At 42.6% G+C, this 17,192-nt stretch overlaps 3 protein-coding genes across 5 annotated transcripts; 2 read left to right on the top strand and 1 right to left on the bottom strand.

Moving 5' to 3' along the window:
* The first annotated feature begins 241 nt into the window (after positions 1–241).
* Positions 242–3,174, top strand: tac3a (tachykinin precursor 3a). The gene is made up of 7 exons (XM_087781601.1): positions 242–276; positions 1,791–1,882; positions 1,994–2,087; positions 2,213–2,242; positions 2,767–2,820; positions 2,905–2,971; positions 3,041–3,174. Exons 2-7 carry the CDS (start codon positions 1,796–1,798, stop codon positions 3,057–3,059), a joined length of 351 nt encoding a protein of 116 aa, XP_087637727.1. The 5' UTR covers positions 242–276; positions 1,791–1,795; the 3' UTR covers positions 3,060–3,174.
* A 172-nt stretch (positions 3,175–3,346) lies between these two features.
* On the bottom strand, positions 3,347–8,947 carry c1galt1la (core 1 synthase, glycoprotein-N-acetylgalactosamine 3-beta-galactosyltransferase 1, like a). The gene is made up of 4 exons (XM_087781664.1): positions 8,877–8,947; positions 8,496–8,719; positions 5,386–6,050; positions 3,347–3,957 (listed from the first exon to the last, which is right to left on the bottom strand). Exons 2-4 carry the CDS (start codon positions 8,704–8,706, stop codon positions 3,688–3,690), a joined length of 1,146 nt encoding a protein of 381 aa, XP_087637790.1. The 5' UTR covers positions 8,707–8,719; positions 8,877–8,947; the 3' UTR covers positions 3,347–3,687.
* A 1,603-nt stretch (positions 8,948–10,550) lies between these two features.
* Positions 10,551–15,815, top strand: b4galnt1a (beta-1,4-N-acetyl-galactosaminyltransferase 1a). 3 transcript variants are annotated; one of them, XM_087781135.1, is made up of 12 exons: positions 10,551–10,740; positions 11,477–11,518; positions 11,619–11,836; positions 12,410–12,592; positions 12,956–13,062; positions 13,133–13,170; positions 13,248–13,428; positions 13,839–13,931; positions 13,994–14,181; positions 14,276–14,416; positions 14,484–14,721; positions 14,997–15,815. In XM_087781135.1, exons 2-12 carry the CDS (start codon positions 11,513–11,515, stop codon positions 15,206–15,208), a joined length of 1,605 nt encoding a protein of 534 aa, XP_087637261.1. In that variant the 5' UTR covers positions 10,551–10,740; positions 11,477–11,512; the 3' UTR covers positions 15,209–15,815. The 3 variants fall into 3 exon arrangements, with proteins under 3 accessions (XP_087637261.1, XP_087637259.1, XP_087637260.1); XM_087781133.1 differs by having other exon boundaries at positions 12,386–12,592; XM_087781134.1 differs by having other exon boundaries at positions 10,737–10,857; positions 12,386–12,592.
* Positions 15,816–17,192: the final 1,377 nt, after the last annotated feature.

Below are 17,192 nucleotides of genomic sequence, written 5' to 3'. Positions count from 1 at the left end.
GTGTGTGTGTGTACATATATGTGTGTGTGTGTGTGTGTGTGTGTGTGTGTGTGTGTGTGTGTGTGTGTGTGTGTGTGTGTGTGTGTGAGGAGGAGGGACAGCAGCTCCATCATTGAGGCTCTGATGACTCTCAGTCTCCTCCTACGTTCCAGCAGCTGATTGGCGTCTGCTTCGTCTCCAGCTGTTATTTATTGGCCCCCGCAGCCTGGACCCCCCCACTCTGACTGGACCAGTGGAACCAGAGGACCCGTCACCGAGACCAGGACCAGAGACCAGGTAAGAAGATCGTAGATGTTCGACTCTCATTTGTTTGTCGTTGATGTCGACACTTGTTGTTTGTTCTTCAACGTTTCATTTTATTCACGTGATCTTTGACTGTTTGTTCATATTCATCTCATTATTAAAGTTTTATTCAATATTCAGTAAAACATTAAGAAATAAACTTCTTCATGGATCAGAAGTTTCATCGTCATGGCAACAGAATGATTCATCACAACGGGAAAAAAATCTTTGATAAACTTAATAAAACGTTATTAAAACATGATCATTAACATTTTTATTTATTTTATTATTCTTTATTTGAACTTTAACGACAATTATTGTTGACAAAAACTTAAATACAACAAATAGGACATTAGAAAAAAAAAATCAAAGATAGTTAAACTGTTTTACTTCACTTTCATATGATATTAAAATATATTTTTTAATTTTGTTTATCAAGAACATTTTGTGCTTCCTCGTCAGACGCCATCTTTGTTTAGTTCCAGTAATAACTTCTTCTTCCATGAAGCTGCTCTTTACTGACACCTGCAGGCCGAAAATATTGTTAAAATATCCTGAAATAAAATGTAAATGTGCCATTATTTTAGATTATTATCTTAAAGAGCTCTTTAAAATAAAGAATCATTGAATAATTATTTTAATTAGTTTTTGTGTTGTCATTTAAAAATCATACGATCAGTGTTTGATCGAATAAACAAAATGTGAAAATAAAGAGGCAGGAATTGTTTCATTTGTTTTTGCTCATCAGTTGATGATTAAATTAGAGTTGTGTGTCACCCTGAGAGGTTTGTGTCCCTGTGAGAGTTGTGTGTCGCTGTAAGTGTTGTGTGTCGCTGTGAGAGTTGTGTGTCACTGTAAGTGTTGTGTGTCCCTGTGAGAGTTGTGTGTCGCTGTAAGTGTTGTGTGTCGCTGTGAGAGTTGTGTGTCACTATAAGTGTTGTGTGTCCCTGTGAGAGTTGTGTGTCGCTGTAAGTGTTGTGTGTCGCTGTGAGGGTTGTGTGTCACTGTGAGAGTTGTGTGTAACTGTGAGAGTTGTGTGTCACTGTAAGTGTTGTGTGTCCCTGTGAGAGTTGTGTGTCGCTGTAAGTGTTGTGTGTCGCTGTGAGGGTTGTGTGTCACTCTAAGTGTTGTGTGTCACTGTGAGGGTTGTGTGTGTCACCAGAGGGTTGAGTGTCACCCTGAGAGTTGCGTGTCACTATGTGACTTGTGTGTCACTGTGAGATTTGTGTGTCACTGTGAGGGTTGTGTGTAACTGTGATGGATGCGTGTGTCATCGTGAGGGTTGTGTGTCACTGTGACAGTTGTGTGTTACTGTGAGGGCTGTGTGTCACTGTGATGGTTGTGTGTCACTGTGAGTGTTGTGTGTCTGTGTGAGAGTTGTGTGTTACTGTGAGGGCTGTGTGTCACTGTGAGAGGTGTATGTTACTGTGAGGGTTGTGTGTGTCCCTGTGAGAGTTGTGTGTGTCATTGTGAGGGTTGTGTGTCACTATAAGATTGTGTGTGTGCAGACACGATGAGGAGCTTGTTGCTGCAGGTGCTTCTTCTCCTGGTGACTCTCAAGAACGTCCACAGCCGATGTGAGGACAGACCCTCACCAGACGTACGTGACCCTGTGACCCTGTGACCCACTGAAGGTGCAGACATGGTCTTACACATGTGTGCGTGTGTGTGTGTGTGTGTGCGTGTGTGCGTGTGTGTGTGTGTGTTTCAGGAGCGAGTAAATGCGCTGCAGCGTCTCATCCTGAAGAGGTACAGCGACCTGGACTACGACAGTTTTGTGGGTCTGATGGGAAAAAGAAGTTCAGGTCAGTGACCACAACCTTCAGACACACACACTTTTGTTGAGTCACACATACACACACACACACAAACACACACACACACACAAAGCTGTCATGCAACGCTTTTCCTGATAGTTTTATGTCGACAGACGCAGAAGACGAGGAGTCGCTGGAGAAACGTAAGCATTTTTCTCTCAAATTTAAAAAACCTAACACTGTTTTTCACTCAACTTTATTTAAAAAACAAATCAGATAAACACTATTTGACTCAACTTTATTTAAAAATCAAATCAGACAAACACTATTTGACTCAACTTTATTTAAAAATCAAATCAGACAAACACTATTTGACTCATCTTTATTTAAAAACCAAACCAGACAAACACTTTTGGACTCAACTTTATTTAAAAAACAATCTAGACAAACACTTTTTGACTCAACTTTATTTAAAAAACAAACTAGACAAACACTTTTTGACTCAACTTTATTTAAAAAACAAACTAGACAAACCCTTTTTGACTCAACTTTATTGAAAAACCAATCTAGACAAACACTTTTTGACTCAACTGTATTTAAAAACCAAACCAGACAAAAACACATTTTCACTCAACTTTATTAAGACACAAAAGTAGACAAAAAAACTTTTTTCACTCAACTTTATTTAAAAACTAAACGACAAAAACACTGTTTATCCCCGACTCAGGTGAGATGCACGACATCTTCGTGGGCCTGATGGGGAGGAGGAACTCAGAACCAGGTAGGTCAAACATCTGTTCACTCTGAGCGACCATGTGACTGAGGTTCTCGTCATGTGACTATGGTTGTCGTCATGTGACCGCAGACGAAGCTCCCAGGAGGCGAGACGTGGGCGAGAGAAGAAGCGTTTATCTCAACAAGTGCAGACTCAGGTGAGTGTCCGCCATACACCGCCTCTGACGCCACTCGTAGCAACCGCTGACTCAGCGCTTCTGCGTCAGGTTCCTCCAGGGTCTGTAGACGATCGATCGGGAACATCGGCGACACAGGCGACGACTCGTCCGTGACCAGAAAAACCATCGAGTCATTTGATTTTTCTCTCCTGGTCGTAAATAAACATATTTTTTATAAACGTCGACTTCATGACGAGTGTGGTTTTCTTTTTTGTTGTGAGTCAAGTCTTGAGGACTGAACTGGACCTGCTTATGAAGCAGGTGGACTCGACTGACCGTCAGGTGTGTGTCGTTGATGGTGAAAAGAGACGGTGAGGAACAGGAAGTGGATCATCAAAATAAAACCAAAGTAAAAGTAAAAATGAAAATCTATAAACATGAATTATATAAAATAAAATAATAAGAAAAGAAAAACAAGGGAAATAAATAATACAATTTTAAATAGATAAACATTTAATGATATAAAGAATTCAACATGTAAACTTTGAGTGTAGATGCTGAAGAAACAGATTCAAACTGATTCAAAGGAACTTGAACCAAAGTTCAAGAGGTCAAGACATCATGAAGCGGTCAGCAGGTCACGTGATCCAATCACCGGGTCAGGAATCGACACAAATGCGTTTCTCCTGCATCTGGAACCTTCTGTGATCGGATCAACGTCGACCCAGATCCGGACTAATCTGAGTGGAGATCCCTCAGTCCAAGGATTTCTTTAATCCGGGCCGGACTTCCACTTCTGTGGTTCTGTTCCCGGAAAACTTTGGGAGACGCGTTGGGTCCACGGAGGCGTTGGTGTGACTCGTTGTTGCAGGGAGAGCCGGGTCGAGGTCGCCTGGAAGAGCGGGTCGGTACCGGGGCTGATACCCGTACGGCCTCAGGTGGTAGGTGAGGTACTCCAGCGTGTACATGAGCCCCGGCTTCACGTAGTGGAAGGACACGGCCAGGTCGGAGCAGCACTGAGGACCCTGAGAGAGGAGCCATGTTACGACCCAGCCAGCGACATCTAGTGGCGAGTCACGGTCCTACAACACTCTGAAGACCATCGAGACTCTCCGTGACCCTCTATGTTTGAAGGCCTCGATCCGTTCTGGATCATCTTCTGACAATAACCACTTTACGATCGACTCGCTGGCCTGGATTCTGCGCCTGTCGGAGGCGGAGCGTCATCGTGACGGATCTCATTTTAATTGCAAAACACTAAATTGGTTCATCAACAATTTAATTGACCAATTTTCCTTTTGTTGGCGGACGATGGTCTCGGCCGCAATCATGCCCTTCAACGCGTCCTGGCTGGACGTGGTCACGTTGATCTGTCCTTCAACGCTCACAAAGACCCAAACAAGCTCTTCAGCGCCTCTGCGTGTGACGCCCACTTGCTAATACAAGTGTGTACTCGTTCGGGTTTTATTTGGGTTCATTTGAGTCACGATGTTCCATCAGGTTCTAGACTATCGCGGTGCGTCTTCCGTATATATAAGCATATATGTGAGGTACGTATATACCTCCCACTACCCTCCCACTACGTCTTTTAATATATTGTAACAAGCTTAAGCCAGGAATAGCATATATTTGAGGATATAATTGCCGTACCCACCTTAATTATGGTTCAAACAGATCAGTGAACTCCCATGATGCCTTTCTACGAACTGCTTTATTTGGTCGCTACAAAGCTATGGTTGTGTATCGGCAAGAATCTGGCGATATGTATCACAATACAGAGTCAACGATACAGTTTATCGTGATACTGTAGTAACAAGTATATATTTGTAGTATTGTCCAGTACTTGACTCTGGTGTTGTAGTATTTTCAGACCACATGACTCTTGACGAAGTCGTAACTGCTTTCATTTGTTTTCCAACCAAAATATGTCCAAACATCGGCTTTTAAAGCTGCTGGACTCACTGTATCCTCTTGTCCTCAGTCATCGCTGGGCTTTCACAGGATTTCATTGTTGCTTTAGCTGTGGAGGACGTAAGGACTGCTGCCATTTAGCTAGTCTATTGAAATATAGACCATAAACTATAGTAAGATAAATTAGAGTTTGAAATTTGAAAAGGAAAAATGAATCACTGTTGAATATCGATACATTATCATAAAAAAATAAATATATATTGCAATATGTCAGTTTATCTATATTTTGTCTTATCATTTACACACTACATACTTATCTATTTAGTAAAGGCTGATTGACGCTACAAAAACTGTACTTAAATTCTACGTCTATACTGTCAAAAGTGATCACCAGCTCTGATTGGTCGGCTGGGCGGCAAAGCATCATCAGGTGATCATTACTGGGAGAGTGAGGGACGGCGCCTCATATACAATGTTGAGTTTGCAAGTTTAAATAAATGAAACGAGGGATCTGCTGTAGTTCAGGACTGTCAGTGACTCACCTCCACGATGGGGTAGTAGCAGTAGCTCCAGTACCAGAAGCGCTTCAAGAACTTCCCGGTCAGGTGATGCTCAGGAACGAACGGGTGGAAGGTTTCTCTCCGAAGGGTGTCCCTGGAGTCTCCGGCCAGGACTCCCATCTTCTCCAGACACAGCCCGAGGCCCACGTCCTCCTCTGGGAAGATGTGAGTGCAGGTCTTGGCCCGGAAACCCTCCACGAACCGCGTCACGGCTTCTCTGCTGAGCACGTAGCCGGCGCCGCCGCTCATGAAGCCCTGCCTGGCGTACGGCTTGAAGCGTTTGCCGAAGTAAACGGGTTCCTCGGGCGTGTGGTTGGACAGGAGCCAGCGTAGGTTGTCCACCACCACAAAGGTGTCGTCGTCCGCCTTCAGGAACCAGTCGGCGTCGTTCAGGTGGTGCTGGTGGACGTAGTGGAACGCCCTGATGGTCTTCCAGAAGAGCTGGTCGCGGCCCTCCGCCGTGCCCAGGCCCACCGCCGGGAAGTCCGGGTCGTCCACGGAGCTCATGAAAAGGACCACGTTGCAGTGTCGGCTCCAGGTGGCCCTGACGTGCCGGGCCCGTGACTTCAGGGTGTGCGGTCCGGTCATCACCCAGCACAGCACACGCACCCGCTGGAACAGGGCGTCGGCGAGTCGCCGGTCCTCGCCTGAGGACAGAGAACACCATGAAGACATGGAGGGCGAGTTCTCTGTAGGGGGGCTTTCACATGTTTGGCTTCTTATTTCAAAGGGAGTTTAAAATATAAAGAAAATATATTTTAAAATTTACATTAAAATGCAAATATTAACAGTTTGTTCTTAACTCCCCTCTCAGTAACGTTGACCCAAAGCTTTGCCGCCCAGCCGACCAATCATCACTTTTGACAAAGCAACATAGAAATATAATTAAAAAAAACATTCTTGTATAGAGGTGTAAAAAAATTGAATACACCTAAATATTGCTTTTAAATTATATTTTGTTCATAGTTCTTGTTTGGTTTATATTGTTCATTTGTGTGTTGCAATTCAATTTACGGCCTCTAGATGGAAGCGGTCATTACGTCCTCTGCAGCTAAAGAATAAATAAAATCCAGCGATATCCGTAGTCGTAACTGCTTTCATTTGTTTTAAAACCAAAATATGTCTTTAAAAGCTGCTGGAGTCACTGTATCCTCTCGTCCTCAGTCACCTCCAGCAGCTTTTAAAGACATATTTTGGTTTGAAAACAAGTGAAAGCAGTTACGACTTCGTCAAGAGTCATGTGGTCTGTAAATTCTGCAACACCAGAGTCAAGTACTCGACAATACTACACATATATACTTGTTACTGCAGTATCACAATATATCGTATCGTTGACGCTAGTGTGATACGTATTGCCGGATTCTTGTCAATAGTTGAGAGACGTTGTTGAAGACGACGACACTAACGTCTGGTGTCGAGTCTACGACGTTGGCCGTAAAGAACAAACATGGAAATAATAAACGTTATCGTGGACGACCAGCAGAACAAACATCCGCATCATCAGTAACCATGACGACCGTCTGCGGCCGCACATTTGTGGATGATTTACAAACACGCGAGGAACCGAGATTGTTTGTTCGTCGGCCCGACTCGAGGCGACTCGAGGCGACTCGCGAGCAGCTGCCGACGTCGCCTTGATTCGATTATTTCTGCTTCAAATTTCCACCAATAAAGCGTTTTAATTCTCCGCTGATAACGACTTCCTTCATTAGCTCCTGTCAGTAAGTGACACGTCTCCTCCTCCACACGGCTTCTGGGACTCGGTGCCAGCGCTCGTCCGGCGGCCCACCGGCACGAATCCACCCAGCTGTCAATCAACGCCGCGGCGGCACGTCTGAGACGCTGCGTTTGAAAACTCATATTTTTAGAGCCACGACACTAATGAGCGCAGGTTTGCCGGCGGCGACAGGTTTGATTGATTATTGGGTAAACGTTGTCGTAACCACATTTCACCTGCGATGAAGAGGATTATTAAAGCATGTCCTGATGAGAGAATCCGCCATTATTAGACTCATCGGTCTCCATGACGACTGTAGAGTTTCACCTGTGGATGTTTTTCACCAATTTTTTTTTTTTCACTTTAAATTCTCAGTTTCATCTCATTGATCTTCATTATGTTTCTACTGTTTCTCTTCTGGTTCTGTTTCTGGATTATTATATTGTAAAAAAGTTGCGATATTATCAACTAAAAAACATGCTTTCTATCGAATCTATCGAATAGAATATTTATTTAATTCAAAAGTTTCTATCGAAATAAATATCCAAGGAAAAGTTGCTTTTTCAAAAAGTTTGTTCAAGTGAAAAAAAGGTTTTTTTAGGGGATTTGGTTAATACTTAAAAAAAAAAAACATTTTAAATAAACAACATCAGATGTAAATATTTATTTCATGTTTCAAGTCAACTGAGCTGTAATAGTTAAAAAATTAATGTATTTGGTCTAAACACACAAAAACTTTAATCAAATCCGAAACAGTTAAAACTTTTTAAAAGTTTTTTTTTATGTATATTTTTTATTTAAGCAGCTTTATTATATTTTTTTTATTTAAAATACAGTTTTACTTGAAGCAACTATTTCAGATTGAATAACATTTTGTTTGATTAAAACTTGATATTTGTGTTGAATCAGTTTTTTATTTAATCGATTAAAGTAACTTTTATTGTGATCAAATGACACACAAAGACACACAACCATTCGCGCACACACACACTCACACCTATGGTCAATTTCCCCAAATTCTCAATCAACCTCTGTATGTTCGTAGACTGTGGGAGGAAACCGGAGTGTCCGGAGTAAACCCACGCAACACGCGGAGAACATACAAACTCAACACAGAAAGGTCACAGGTTTTTATCCCGCCAGACCTGGAACCGAACCGGCAACCTTCTGCGCCACCGTGTGTTGATTTAATCATTTTTATTTTGCCCCAATGAGTTGCAACTCTTCTTCACCTACTGTGTCTCGGTCCGTCCCACTACTGCCCCCTGCTGTCCACGAGACTTCAAACTTGTATTGGTTAAATAAACGTCAACACGGTGGAGGTCTGCACTCTCTGAGTGTTTCTCCTTCATCTCAGCTCGTTCATGAAACGTACCTTCACGATGAGGAGGCAGCAGGTTGAAGAGCGCGGCTCCACTGCGCCTCCAGGTGGTCGGTCCTTGTGTTGCAGGCCCGGCTCTCTCCTCGGCCTCGCTCGGCAGCTGGTAGCTCCTCTCGAACCAGACCTGGACCAGGAACAGGTAGACGCAGCAGAGGCCGCACACGAAGCCCAGGCAGAAGGACCACCTGGAGGTCAGGGTCGTCATGACGTCACCGCATCTGCGGACCAGAACCAAAGTCTTAGAAAGGTCATAATGTTTCGAGCCATATCACGTGGGGCTGTTAGAAAGTCTTCCGGATCTTCTGAGACTGCATCCCATAATCTGAGCCCGGTCCGGTTCGTCCAGTTCCCCGTCACTCATCCAGCCTCTCTCACCTGCTCAGGTCAGGTCAGAGTTCTGTGGGTCAGCGGCGTCACAAACATGCGCAGTTCTCTGTCCGGTTCCGAGACACTGGAGCAGGAGTTCATCAGACGTTACACACTCGGAGACGGTGGTTCGAGTCCCGTGATCCGTTACCTGAGCCGAACCTTTGAGCCGCAGTGGAGTCAGACGAGATTATTTACATTCCTGAGATTACCGCGAGATGCACTTAAATGCGAGCCTGTGATTGGCTGCTTGACGGTGTCGTCAAATTAGGAGTTTGGTGTCTATCTATTCGTCTAAAAAAGTAAAAAAATACAATTTATCACGAGATTAAAGTCGTATAAAAATACAATTTATCACGAGATTAAAGTCGTATAAAAATACAATTTATTACGAGTATCAAGTCGTATAAAAATACAATTAATTACGAGATTAAAGTCGTATAAAAAAACGAGATGTAATAAATTAGATTACAAATAAACATTAATAACGACATCTAAGTCATGGCGATGACGTCACCAGTCCTATAACGTTTTGCATCTCGTTAAACATTTGATACTGAAGAAGGAAAAAAAAAAAGCTGTGGAAAAATATACACTTTGAGATGTTGTATCTGATTTGGCCTCTAGATGTCAGCATTGCATCCCAGGTCGAGGTGGTTTTACTGCACAATCGATGACAGGAACGTCACTAAGGACAGGGTCATATTAGGATAAAACTAACTAACTGGCCAGTTATCTAATCCTTGAAACATTTTTTTTTACCACGAAACTCCTCTATTATTAAGATGATGTACAAAGAGTGTGGAGTGTTGCGTCAAATAAATGAAATAAAAATCCATAAACCAATATATTGATATTTTTTCACGTAGCTGTATATATATATATACACAGTATATATTTATATTATTTTCAAATCATATTTTATTTTCCATAGTTTTTATTGATAATATATCAATAAAGTGTGTATACTTTTTATTCAACTATTAACAGTGTTTCTTCATATTTTTGTTGCGATAAAATTTCGGGCCACTAGACGGCAGCAGTCATTCCGTCCTCCGCAGATAAAGGAACAATTAAATCCTGTGGGATCCCGGCGATGACTGGGGACGAGAGGATACAGTCGACTCCAGCAGCTTTTAAAGCTGATGGCTTAGTTTCAGTAAAGTTGAACAATCACAAGTGGTCAATAAAATTCAGCGTCCCTTAAAAGTGTAGTGAAATATATGGTATAGAATGGAAAGATTGAGATTAGAATATCGTTGCAGCGTATCTCAAATCGTCTCTATAAACGACTATAAACCAAACCTGGTCGAACATGTTTACATGACAAATAAAACAAGAGTCATGTTCATTTAATTTCTGTTGACACTCGTTTCTTTGTTAAAAGGGAATGGTAATGAATGGTTTAGTTAAGTCAATATGCTCTGTTGGATCTGCAGAACAGCTTCACATCAACACGACATGTTCTCAACACCTTGGTCAACATTCATTCTAAAGGCTTCGAGGAAAACAGGAAGCGTGGACTTAACTGAACTTCCAACTGGCCCTGCTCCTCTACACCATCTACACCTCAGACTCCTGTGTTCCTTATCTATCTATCTATCTCTATCTACGAAAGAGTTTGCTGCCACCTACTGGTTCAAGTGAGCGTGTTGCTACAGATTCAAGTGCCAAAACAAAGCGAGCACGACCTAGAAAACGACTCATGCGTTGTTTTTTTCCGGGAAGAGTTTTTCTTTTTTCTCTCGAGCATCTGGTTCCTCCTTCACTTCCACGCGTGTCTCAGCAGAGTAAACAGCCGGAAGGTGCTGCGCCTCCTCGACTCGTCGCCTGTAAGATGACCCAGGTGAGCGGGCTCGGATCAGCTCTGCAGGTAAGTGCATAAATCAGTAATATTTTTGCGCTTCTCTAGACCAGACCAGGGTCACGAAGCTTCTCCGGATCTATCTTGGACCCCGCTCAGGAATGTGAAAAAAACAGATTATAAATGGTAGTCATTATCTTTTGGCAACAGTTTGCATCATGTTCTCCTTTGAAAGTAGCTCAACGCCTTGAGGTTGAATTAAATATTTCTAATGTTGAAACTTTGTTTGGATTTATCATTACGTTTTCTTAATATTTAAAAAGAATAATTGAACTCAATTTCCAAGGTTTGTTTTAATTGAATAATTGGATTAAAAATTTCAAAATGAATGAATTATTGACATAGTTTGATATTCTAATAATAAAATTGTCAAAAATACACTTTCTAAATGATATATCATTTAGTTTGTAGTCTTTTAAATTCAATATAAAAATGTAGGTATAACGATTATGATATTGAAAGGCTGCAAATAAGAAATGTTTAATTAAGAAAATTCATTCTGGAATGATTTTAATTTGAAGTCTAACCGTGTTAAAAAAATCTTTAAGAACAAGTTTGCATTTTAATTATTCAACCTTTCAATACAGACTTTATCTAATAAAATATTAAAATAATTTAAAGCTTGAAACAAAGATAAAAGTTTCAGAATATTTAATTCAAACACTAGTTGTGACATTAACATCTTTTTTATTTATCTATTGACATTATATTCTCTATTTCCTTCCTTTATTTTGGTGTTTTTTAGGGACAAATGTACGAGCTATGAACCCAACTGTGATCCATGAAGGTAGTTTTGTTTCTTTATTATTTAATTATATACAAATATTTTGAATAAAGAGAAAGTTAAGTCTAGTTAGATTAGCAATAAAGCTCTTCACTTCCTGCAGATGCACGTCGCCTACAGGAAGCGGCTGCTCCTGATGAGCACGAGCGCGCTGCTGCTCCTGGCTCTGCTCAATAGGTGGCGCCCCTCGCAGACCCTCCTGGTGGTGGACCTGAAGTCCGGAGAGAGGACGGTGGACGAGAGGGTCCTGCTGGGGAGACTGACGGAGGGAGTCAGAGCCGTCGAGCACGTCGGGTTTCACCTGAAGGACGAGGTCTCCAGGTGAGTCGGAGCGCCAGGGAAGTACTGCTTTCAGATGGAATAATTATTCACTTATTTTTAAATTATACTATTTTATATTTTATTTACATGTAGAGTTTGACTTTTTTATTCTAATAATTCGAAAATATTTTTTTCTGAATTCGATTTTTTTAATTTGTAGTCTTTTAAATTCAATATAAAAACTTTGTCTGTGCTGCCAGACATTACCAAAGGATTACCGAGCTACTTGATCCAACTTTCAGCCAATCATGCGACTCGGTATTGTCGGGTGAATTTATTATACCAACAGTTTTATATTGAATTTAAAAGGCTGCAAATTGGAAAATGTTTTAAAAAAAACAATTTTAAAATATTCCTGTTTTTCAATACAAGTATTCGAAAAACTAATGAAAACTTTTAATATAGAAATGGTTTAATTAATGGTTCAATTACTGTTTATTAAATATACATTGAATTGGGAAAAAATGTATATTTAAATGCTTAAAAAAACAAGAAAAGTTGAAATATTTCAAATATTCAACCATTCAATATTCTGGTGATTCTTTAAAGGTTTCCAAGTGTTTGTTTCTGCAGCCGCCTGCCGAAGAACGAGTGCGATTGTCTGTCCGACCACCAGGACGCCGGGCTGCCGTTCTCCGACCTCCTGTTCCCGGGTGTGAAGGTGGAGGACTTCGCCCTGGCCTACCTGGACTCCCACCCGGACCCCGAGAGTGTCAGGAAGAACCGAGAGCAGCAGCACAACGACTTCCAGAAGAGGTAAAAATCCAACATCTGTTCAGACAAGTCGTAGAACTTTTCCTGCTCTTCCTTATCAACGCTATTTGGCTGCAGGTGAAGATAGTCAATCCGGTTTCGTCTTCTGAGCTGACATGATGGGACTTGAACCCACAACTGTGTTTGGCTGTTTTCTGTAGTTTGTGTGTCTGGTTTATACCGACGTAGCTGCAACAGTTAGCATTTAGCTAATGTTTTCGTGATACACTACTTTAAAATGTACAACTTGGTTACAGTTACTAGTTACTTTAAGTCACTGGTTACTTCAAAGTAACCTGGTCACGTCCATCACCTTTAACTGAAGTCCATCTCACTAAGACTCTTCCTGTCCGTGTGTCCGAGCAGAACCTTCAGTCCGGCCAACACTCTGATCGTGGCCCAGCCCAACAGTCCCCTTCAGTTCCCGACCCAGGGTGTCTCCGTGCGACCGCTTAAAAGCGTCCTCATCCCAGGTCCGTGTTTTGAACTTCCTGACTGTTGAGGGCATTGAAGCCTCATGAACTGGTCTTGTGGTCGGTGCAGGTCTGGGCCTACAGGAGAAGAAGAGGTCCAACCATTCGGTAGGTTTCTCTGAAAGATTGTCCAGAGTAGACATGATCTGGTTCCTCATCATGGAAGGTCCTCGTCGTCCCGTCAGGTGTCGTTGTCTGCGGGTCTTGGCGTGTTCGAAGTGGCGGCGACGGTGGACGAGGTCTCGGTCCGAGGACTAGGGCAGAACTCTATGACGCTCTCCAGTTCTTCGCTGGAGGCCCTGAACCGGCAGCTCCAGTTCGTGGTCTACACCAACACAAGGTTCCACCCCAGGACGGCGGACACCGGTGAGCGTCCCAGTGACGACGACCAGTTTAGCGACACAGGAAACAGGAAGTTATGCCAAGCTAGCATGCGCTGAAACGTAGCATCTACTGCACCTTCCAAATGACACCAAGAATCCACCGGGATGAGTCCGGCGTCAGGCCAGTCGTTTGTTTGACAACTGAAGCAAAGTTTTGCATGACATTGAGATGCAAATGTGTCGAATTGGTGAGGTCAGTCAAATCTGCAATGATGCAAATCTGCTGGACGTCTGGTCACCTGACCCGCTGCCTGTCGGGTCACGTTGACCGTTAAGGACCGTGTCCAAAAAAAAAGAAGCTCAGAGGATCTGATGAAGATTATAGGAGTTTATCAGTTCCATCAGAATATTGAATGTTTTCAAAATGTATTTTTTTTTTGTTTGCGTCTGAAGTCCAGGTGTCCACCAGAGGGCACCATTCCTTCTTCACCATCAAGGTCGAGCACAGCGTTGTCCCGAGGCTACACAACTCTGGAGCCGGGACAGGTTATTGAGCAGTAACGCGCCAGAGCGACCAACTCGTGAAGTAACTCCCCTTTGACCTCCAGACGCCGACATCGGCTCGCTCGTCACCATCGCCACCAAGACCCTCCTGCGCTACGACAGACTCCGAGACCTGATCGCGAGCGTGCGGAGGTTCTACCCTCACGTCACCGTCGTGATCGCGGACGACAATGAGCACCCGGAGCCAGTGAGCGGCCCCCATGTGGAGCAGTACCTCATGCCCCCCGGGAAGGTAAGAGACTGTTGAACACCTTCTGTTCTTGTTCCTCAGAGTTGATCCTCAGAACTCTGGACTTGCACGTCACGGTTGGTTCTTCTGCCTGCAGGGCTGGTTCGCCGGGAGAAACCTGGCCGTGTCCCAGGTGACCACCAAGTACCTTCTCTGGGTAGACGACGACTTTTACTTCACTGCCAGCACAAAGCTGGAGAAGATGGTGGAGATCCTGGAGAAGACCTCGCTGGACCTGGTGAGCGACGCCATCTTTCAGGACCATAACCAACGTCAACCTTCTGGCGTCTCCTGGGGTCCGTCAGGTCGGCGGTGCGGTGCAAGAAGTGACGGGTTTCACCAGAACCTTCCGTCACACCATCGCCCTGGAGGACGGCGGCGAGGCGGGCGACTGTCTTCACGTCCGCAGCGGTTATTACCACGCCATCGATGGATTCCCCGACTGCGTGGTCGCCGACGCCGTCATCAACTTCTTCATGGCCAGGACTGAGAAGGTGCAGCAGGTGGGCTTCAACCCTCGCCTGGCCCGCCGGGGTCATCTAGGTGGGTCTTCGTGCACCGACTCCAACAGCTTGGAAACTTGATGTCCAGCTCAAGGTCAGGGTTCTCCATGTAATAACCTTATATTTAGATACCCTTTGGGTATCTGGGAGGTTTGTGGGAGGAAATCAGAGTTGACTCACAAAGACATGTGGCAGACCCAGGGAGGTCATGGGTTGAACCAGAACCCCTCATTTGAGTCCACTTTTAGCTCAAGACAAGTTTATCTTTAGAGCCGTTCAAAGTTCAAAACTAGAAACTCTGATTGTTTCCCACAGAGTTCTTCATCGACGGGCTCGGCTCGCTCCACGTGGGCTCCTGCAGCGACGTCGTCGTCCACCACGCGTCCAAGATCCAGCTCCCCTGGACCAAAACCTACTCGCAGAAAACCTACGAGTCCTTCCGCTACTCATCCTCCGATGCGGACCGCAACCTTCGGAACGAGGTGTTCTACTTTCGCAACAGATTGAAGTGCATGACCAGACAGTGACCGCCAGAGGGCGTGACTGAGATTTGCATATGAGCAACCAGAACCTCAAAGACATACATGGATCTTGACTGTCTTCATCCGCGGTTCTGATCCATCTGGAGCACTGAAGTCAGGAATGAACTGTACTCTTGCAGCCCACAAGAACTTACTAAAGATAGACCTTTTTTATCTCCTTTTTTTGACACACGAATGCAGAAATGTACACAAAGATCAACAACATCACATGAGAAAAAAAACAAATAAAGAAAGTGTAACATAAATGAAGGTAAACAAAAATAAAGATAAGTTAAACCTTTATTTATCTAACAAGTGCAAATGGGTGTGTATTGTGAGCGAGTGTTTAAAGTTGTTTGTTCATGGATTGTTTTTACAACATTTGTTTACAACACAAACACTGTTGAAGTCGAGCTTCTTTTCTCACATGTTTGTCCCTTTGTTTTCACTCACTAGTTAATTCTTGTTGTGTTATCAGTTTTATCTTGATCTTTAAAGTATATACTTTATTGAATATTGTTTTGATTGTTTAAGCGCTTTGTGACCCTGGTCTGGAAAAGCGCTATACAAATAAAAATTACTTACTTAAAATATTTTTTTTTAATAGTTAGTGACGTCATATATACAAATCTTACTTTCTTTTAAAACATATTTTTGTAAACAATAAACTAACATTTTTTGTTTTACTTCAAACTAAAATGAACGTTTACTAAATAATATTCCTCATTAAAATTGTAAATTTGTTGAATTTAAGAACTGAGTTAAAGTGAGTCAAGTTTATTTACCCATGAGAACCTAAATCAGTCAAAACATTTTATAAACAATGATGTATTATGTCATTGCATAGATGAACCTCAAGAGGGCGGCAAACAGCCATCGAGCGCACAAAAGACAGCGAATTCTGAATAAAATACTTTCACCTTAGTGACGTCAATATTCCAATCCAAACTGTTTGACTTACATTTAATTTTTTAGTATGAAATGTTACGTTATTCAATGCAGTCAAACATTAAAAAGACAAAAAAACAACCATAAATATTGTTTATATTCAAGGGAAAACATTCAGGTGGTCATAATGTTACGGCCGCTCCGTGATTGTTGGCAATCGACGTGATCCACTTCTGGAGCTTTACTTTTGAAATGTAGGTCTGTGTGTGTGTGTGTGTGTGTGGTAAACATTTGGCCAGAGCTGGTGGTCTCCTAATTGAAGTGGACTACTTCCTGCCAATTAGCGAAACACTGGTGCAGCTTTCAAGCATAAACCCTGAGGGTCCCCCGTCTTTGAAATGTGAATACGTGCGGAAATAATGAGTTTGTCTTCTGAACCTCCAGCAAACACTCACCGGGTCAAGGTAGAGAAGAAGATCTGCAGCACCTGGTCGTCACCGGGGAGGGATTGGAACCGCAAACCTACTTCAGAAACAGCCTAGTTGAAGCGTCTGGCTCGTCCAGTTCCCGTAGAATGCTGCAGACAGCAAACACGTCAGGATGTGGTTTTACTTATTGGAAAGCAAATAACTTCTTTTTTTATTCGTATCATTTGTAAAAAATAAATCCATAAATATATCAATACGTGTTTTAAAACATCTGATGAACATTTGATTGACAAAACATCATTTATTTATTTACTTTTTACCCACCTTTTCATGCTGCCAGTGTCAGAAAATTCCAATTTTTTTCAAATTTTCCACATTCAGATGCTGAAATTTCTCGTTTTGAAATCGTCAAAGTCGAAAATCATGTGATACGAGGAGCCTCGTAGGCTCTCAGGGTTCGCCAGGAGATCAGGTGATGACAGACCGATTAACATAATCAGGTGAGGGGGCGGAGTCAAACGAGGGGGCGGAGTCAAAGGAACTTTTTTATTATATTACAACAATTTGTAAGAAAGTCATTTTTGAATAAAGTTTAAAACAAAATGTTGAACTTTTGTTGTGAATTAGTGTGAAAAAAATTAATATAAAATATACACAATGTCATTTTTTTTTTA

Source organism: Callionymus lyra, chromosome 19 (assembly GCF_982586985.1).
Source record: "Callionymus lyra chromosome 19, fCalLyr1.hap1.1, whole genome shotgun sequence".
Taxonomy (NCBI): domain Eukaryota; kingdom Metazoa; phylum Chordata; class Actinopteri; order Syngnathiformes; family Callionymidae; genus Callionymus; species Callionymus lyra.
The sequence above is the reverse complement of the archived record's forward strand: the minus strand, read 5'-3'. Positions and strand labels throughout refer to the sequence as shown.

What these genes read in the sequence shown, in the direction of transcription:
- tac3a (XM_087781601.1), top strand. Translation starts at nt 1,796, where the DNA reads ATGAGGAGCTTGTTGCTGCAGGTGCTTCTTCTCCTGGTGACTCTCAAG. An exon ending in GATGGGAAAAAGAAGTTCAG is followed by an intron (nt 2,088 to 2,212) that starts GTCAGTGACCAC and finishes TTATGTCGACAG; the next exon opens with ACGCAGAAGACGAGGAGTCG. An exon ending in CGAGGAGTCGCTGGAGAAAC is followed by an intron (nt 2,243 to 2,766) that starts GTAAGCATTTTT and finishes TCCCCGACTCAG; the next exon opens with GTGAGATGCACGACATCTTC.
- c1galt1la (XM_087781664.1), bottom strand. Translation starts at nt 8,706, where the DNA reads ATGACGACCCTGACCTCCAGGTGGTCCTTCTGCCTGGGCTTCGTGTGC. An exon ending in GCTGCCTCCTCATCGTGAAG is followed by an intron (nt 6,051 to 8,495) that starts GTACGTTTCATG and finishes CTCTGTCCTCAG; the next exon opens with GCGAGGACCGGCGACTCGCC. An exon ending in GCTACTACCCCATCGTGGAG is followed by an intron (nt 3,958 to 5,385) that starts GTGAGTCACTGA and finishes CTCCTCTCTCAG; the next exon opens with GGTCCTCAGTGCTGCTCCGA.
- b4galnt1a (XM_087781133.1), top strand. An exon ending in CACAACGACTTCCAGAAGAG is followed by an intron (nt 12,593 to 12,955) that starts GTAAAAATCCAA and finishes GTGTCCGAGCAG; the next exon opens with AACCTTCAGTCCGGCCAACA. An exon ending in ACCTCATGCCCCCCGGGAAG is followed by an intron (nt 14,182 to 14,275) that starts GTAAGAGACTGT and finishes TTCTGCCTGCAG; the next exon opens with GGCTGGTTCGCCGGGAGAAA.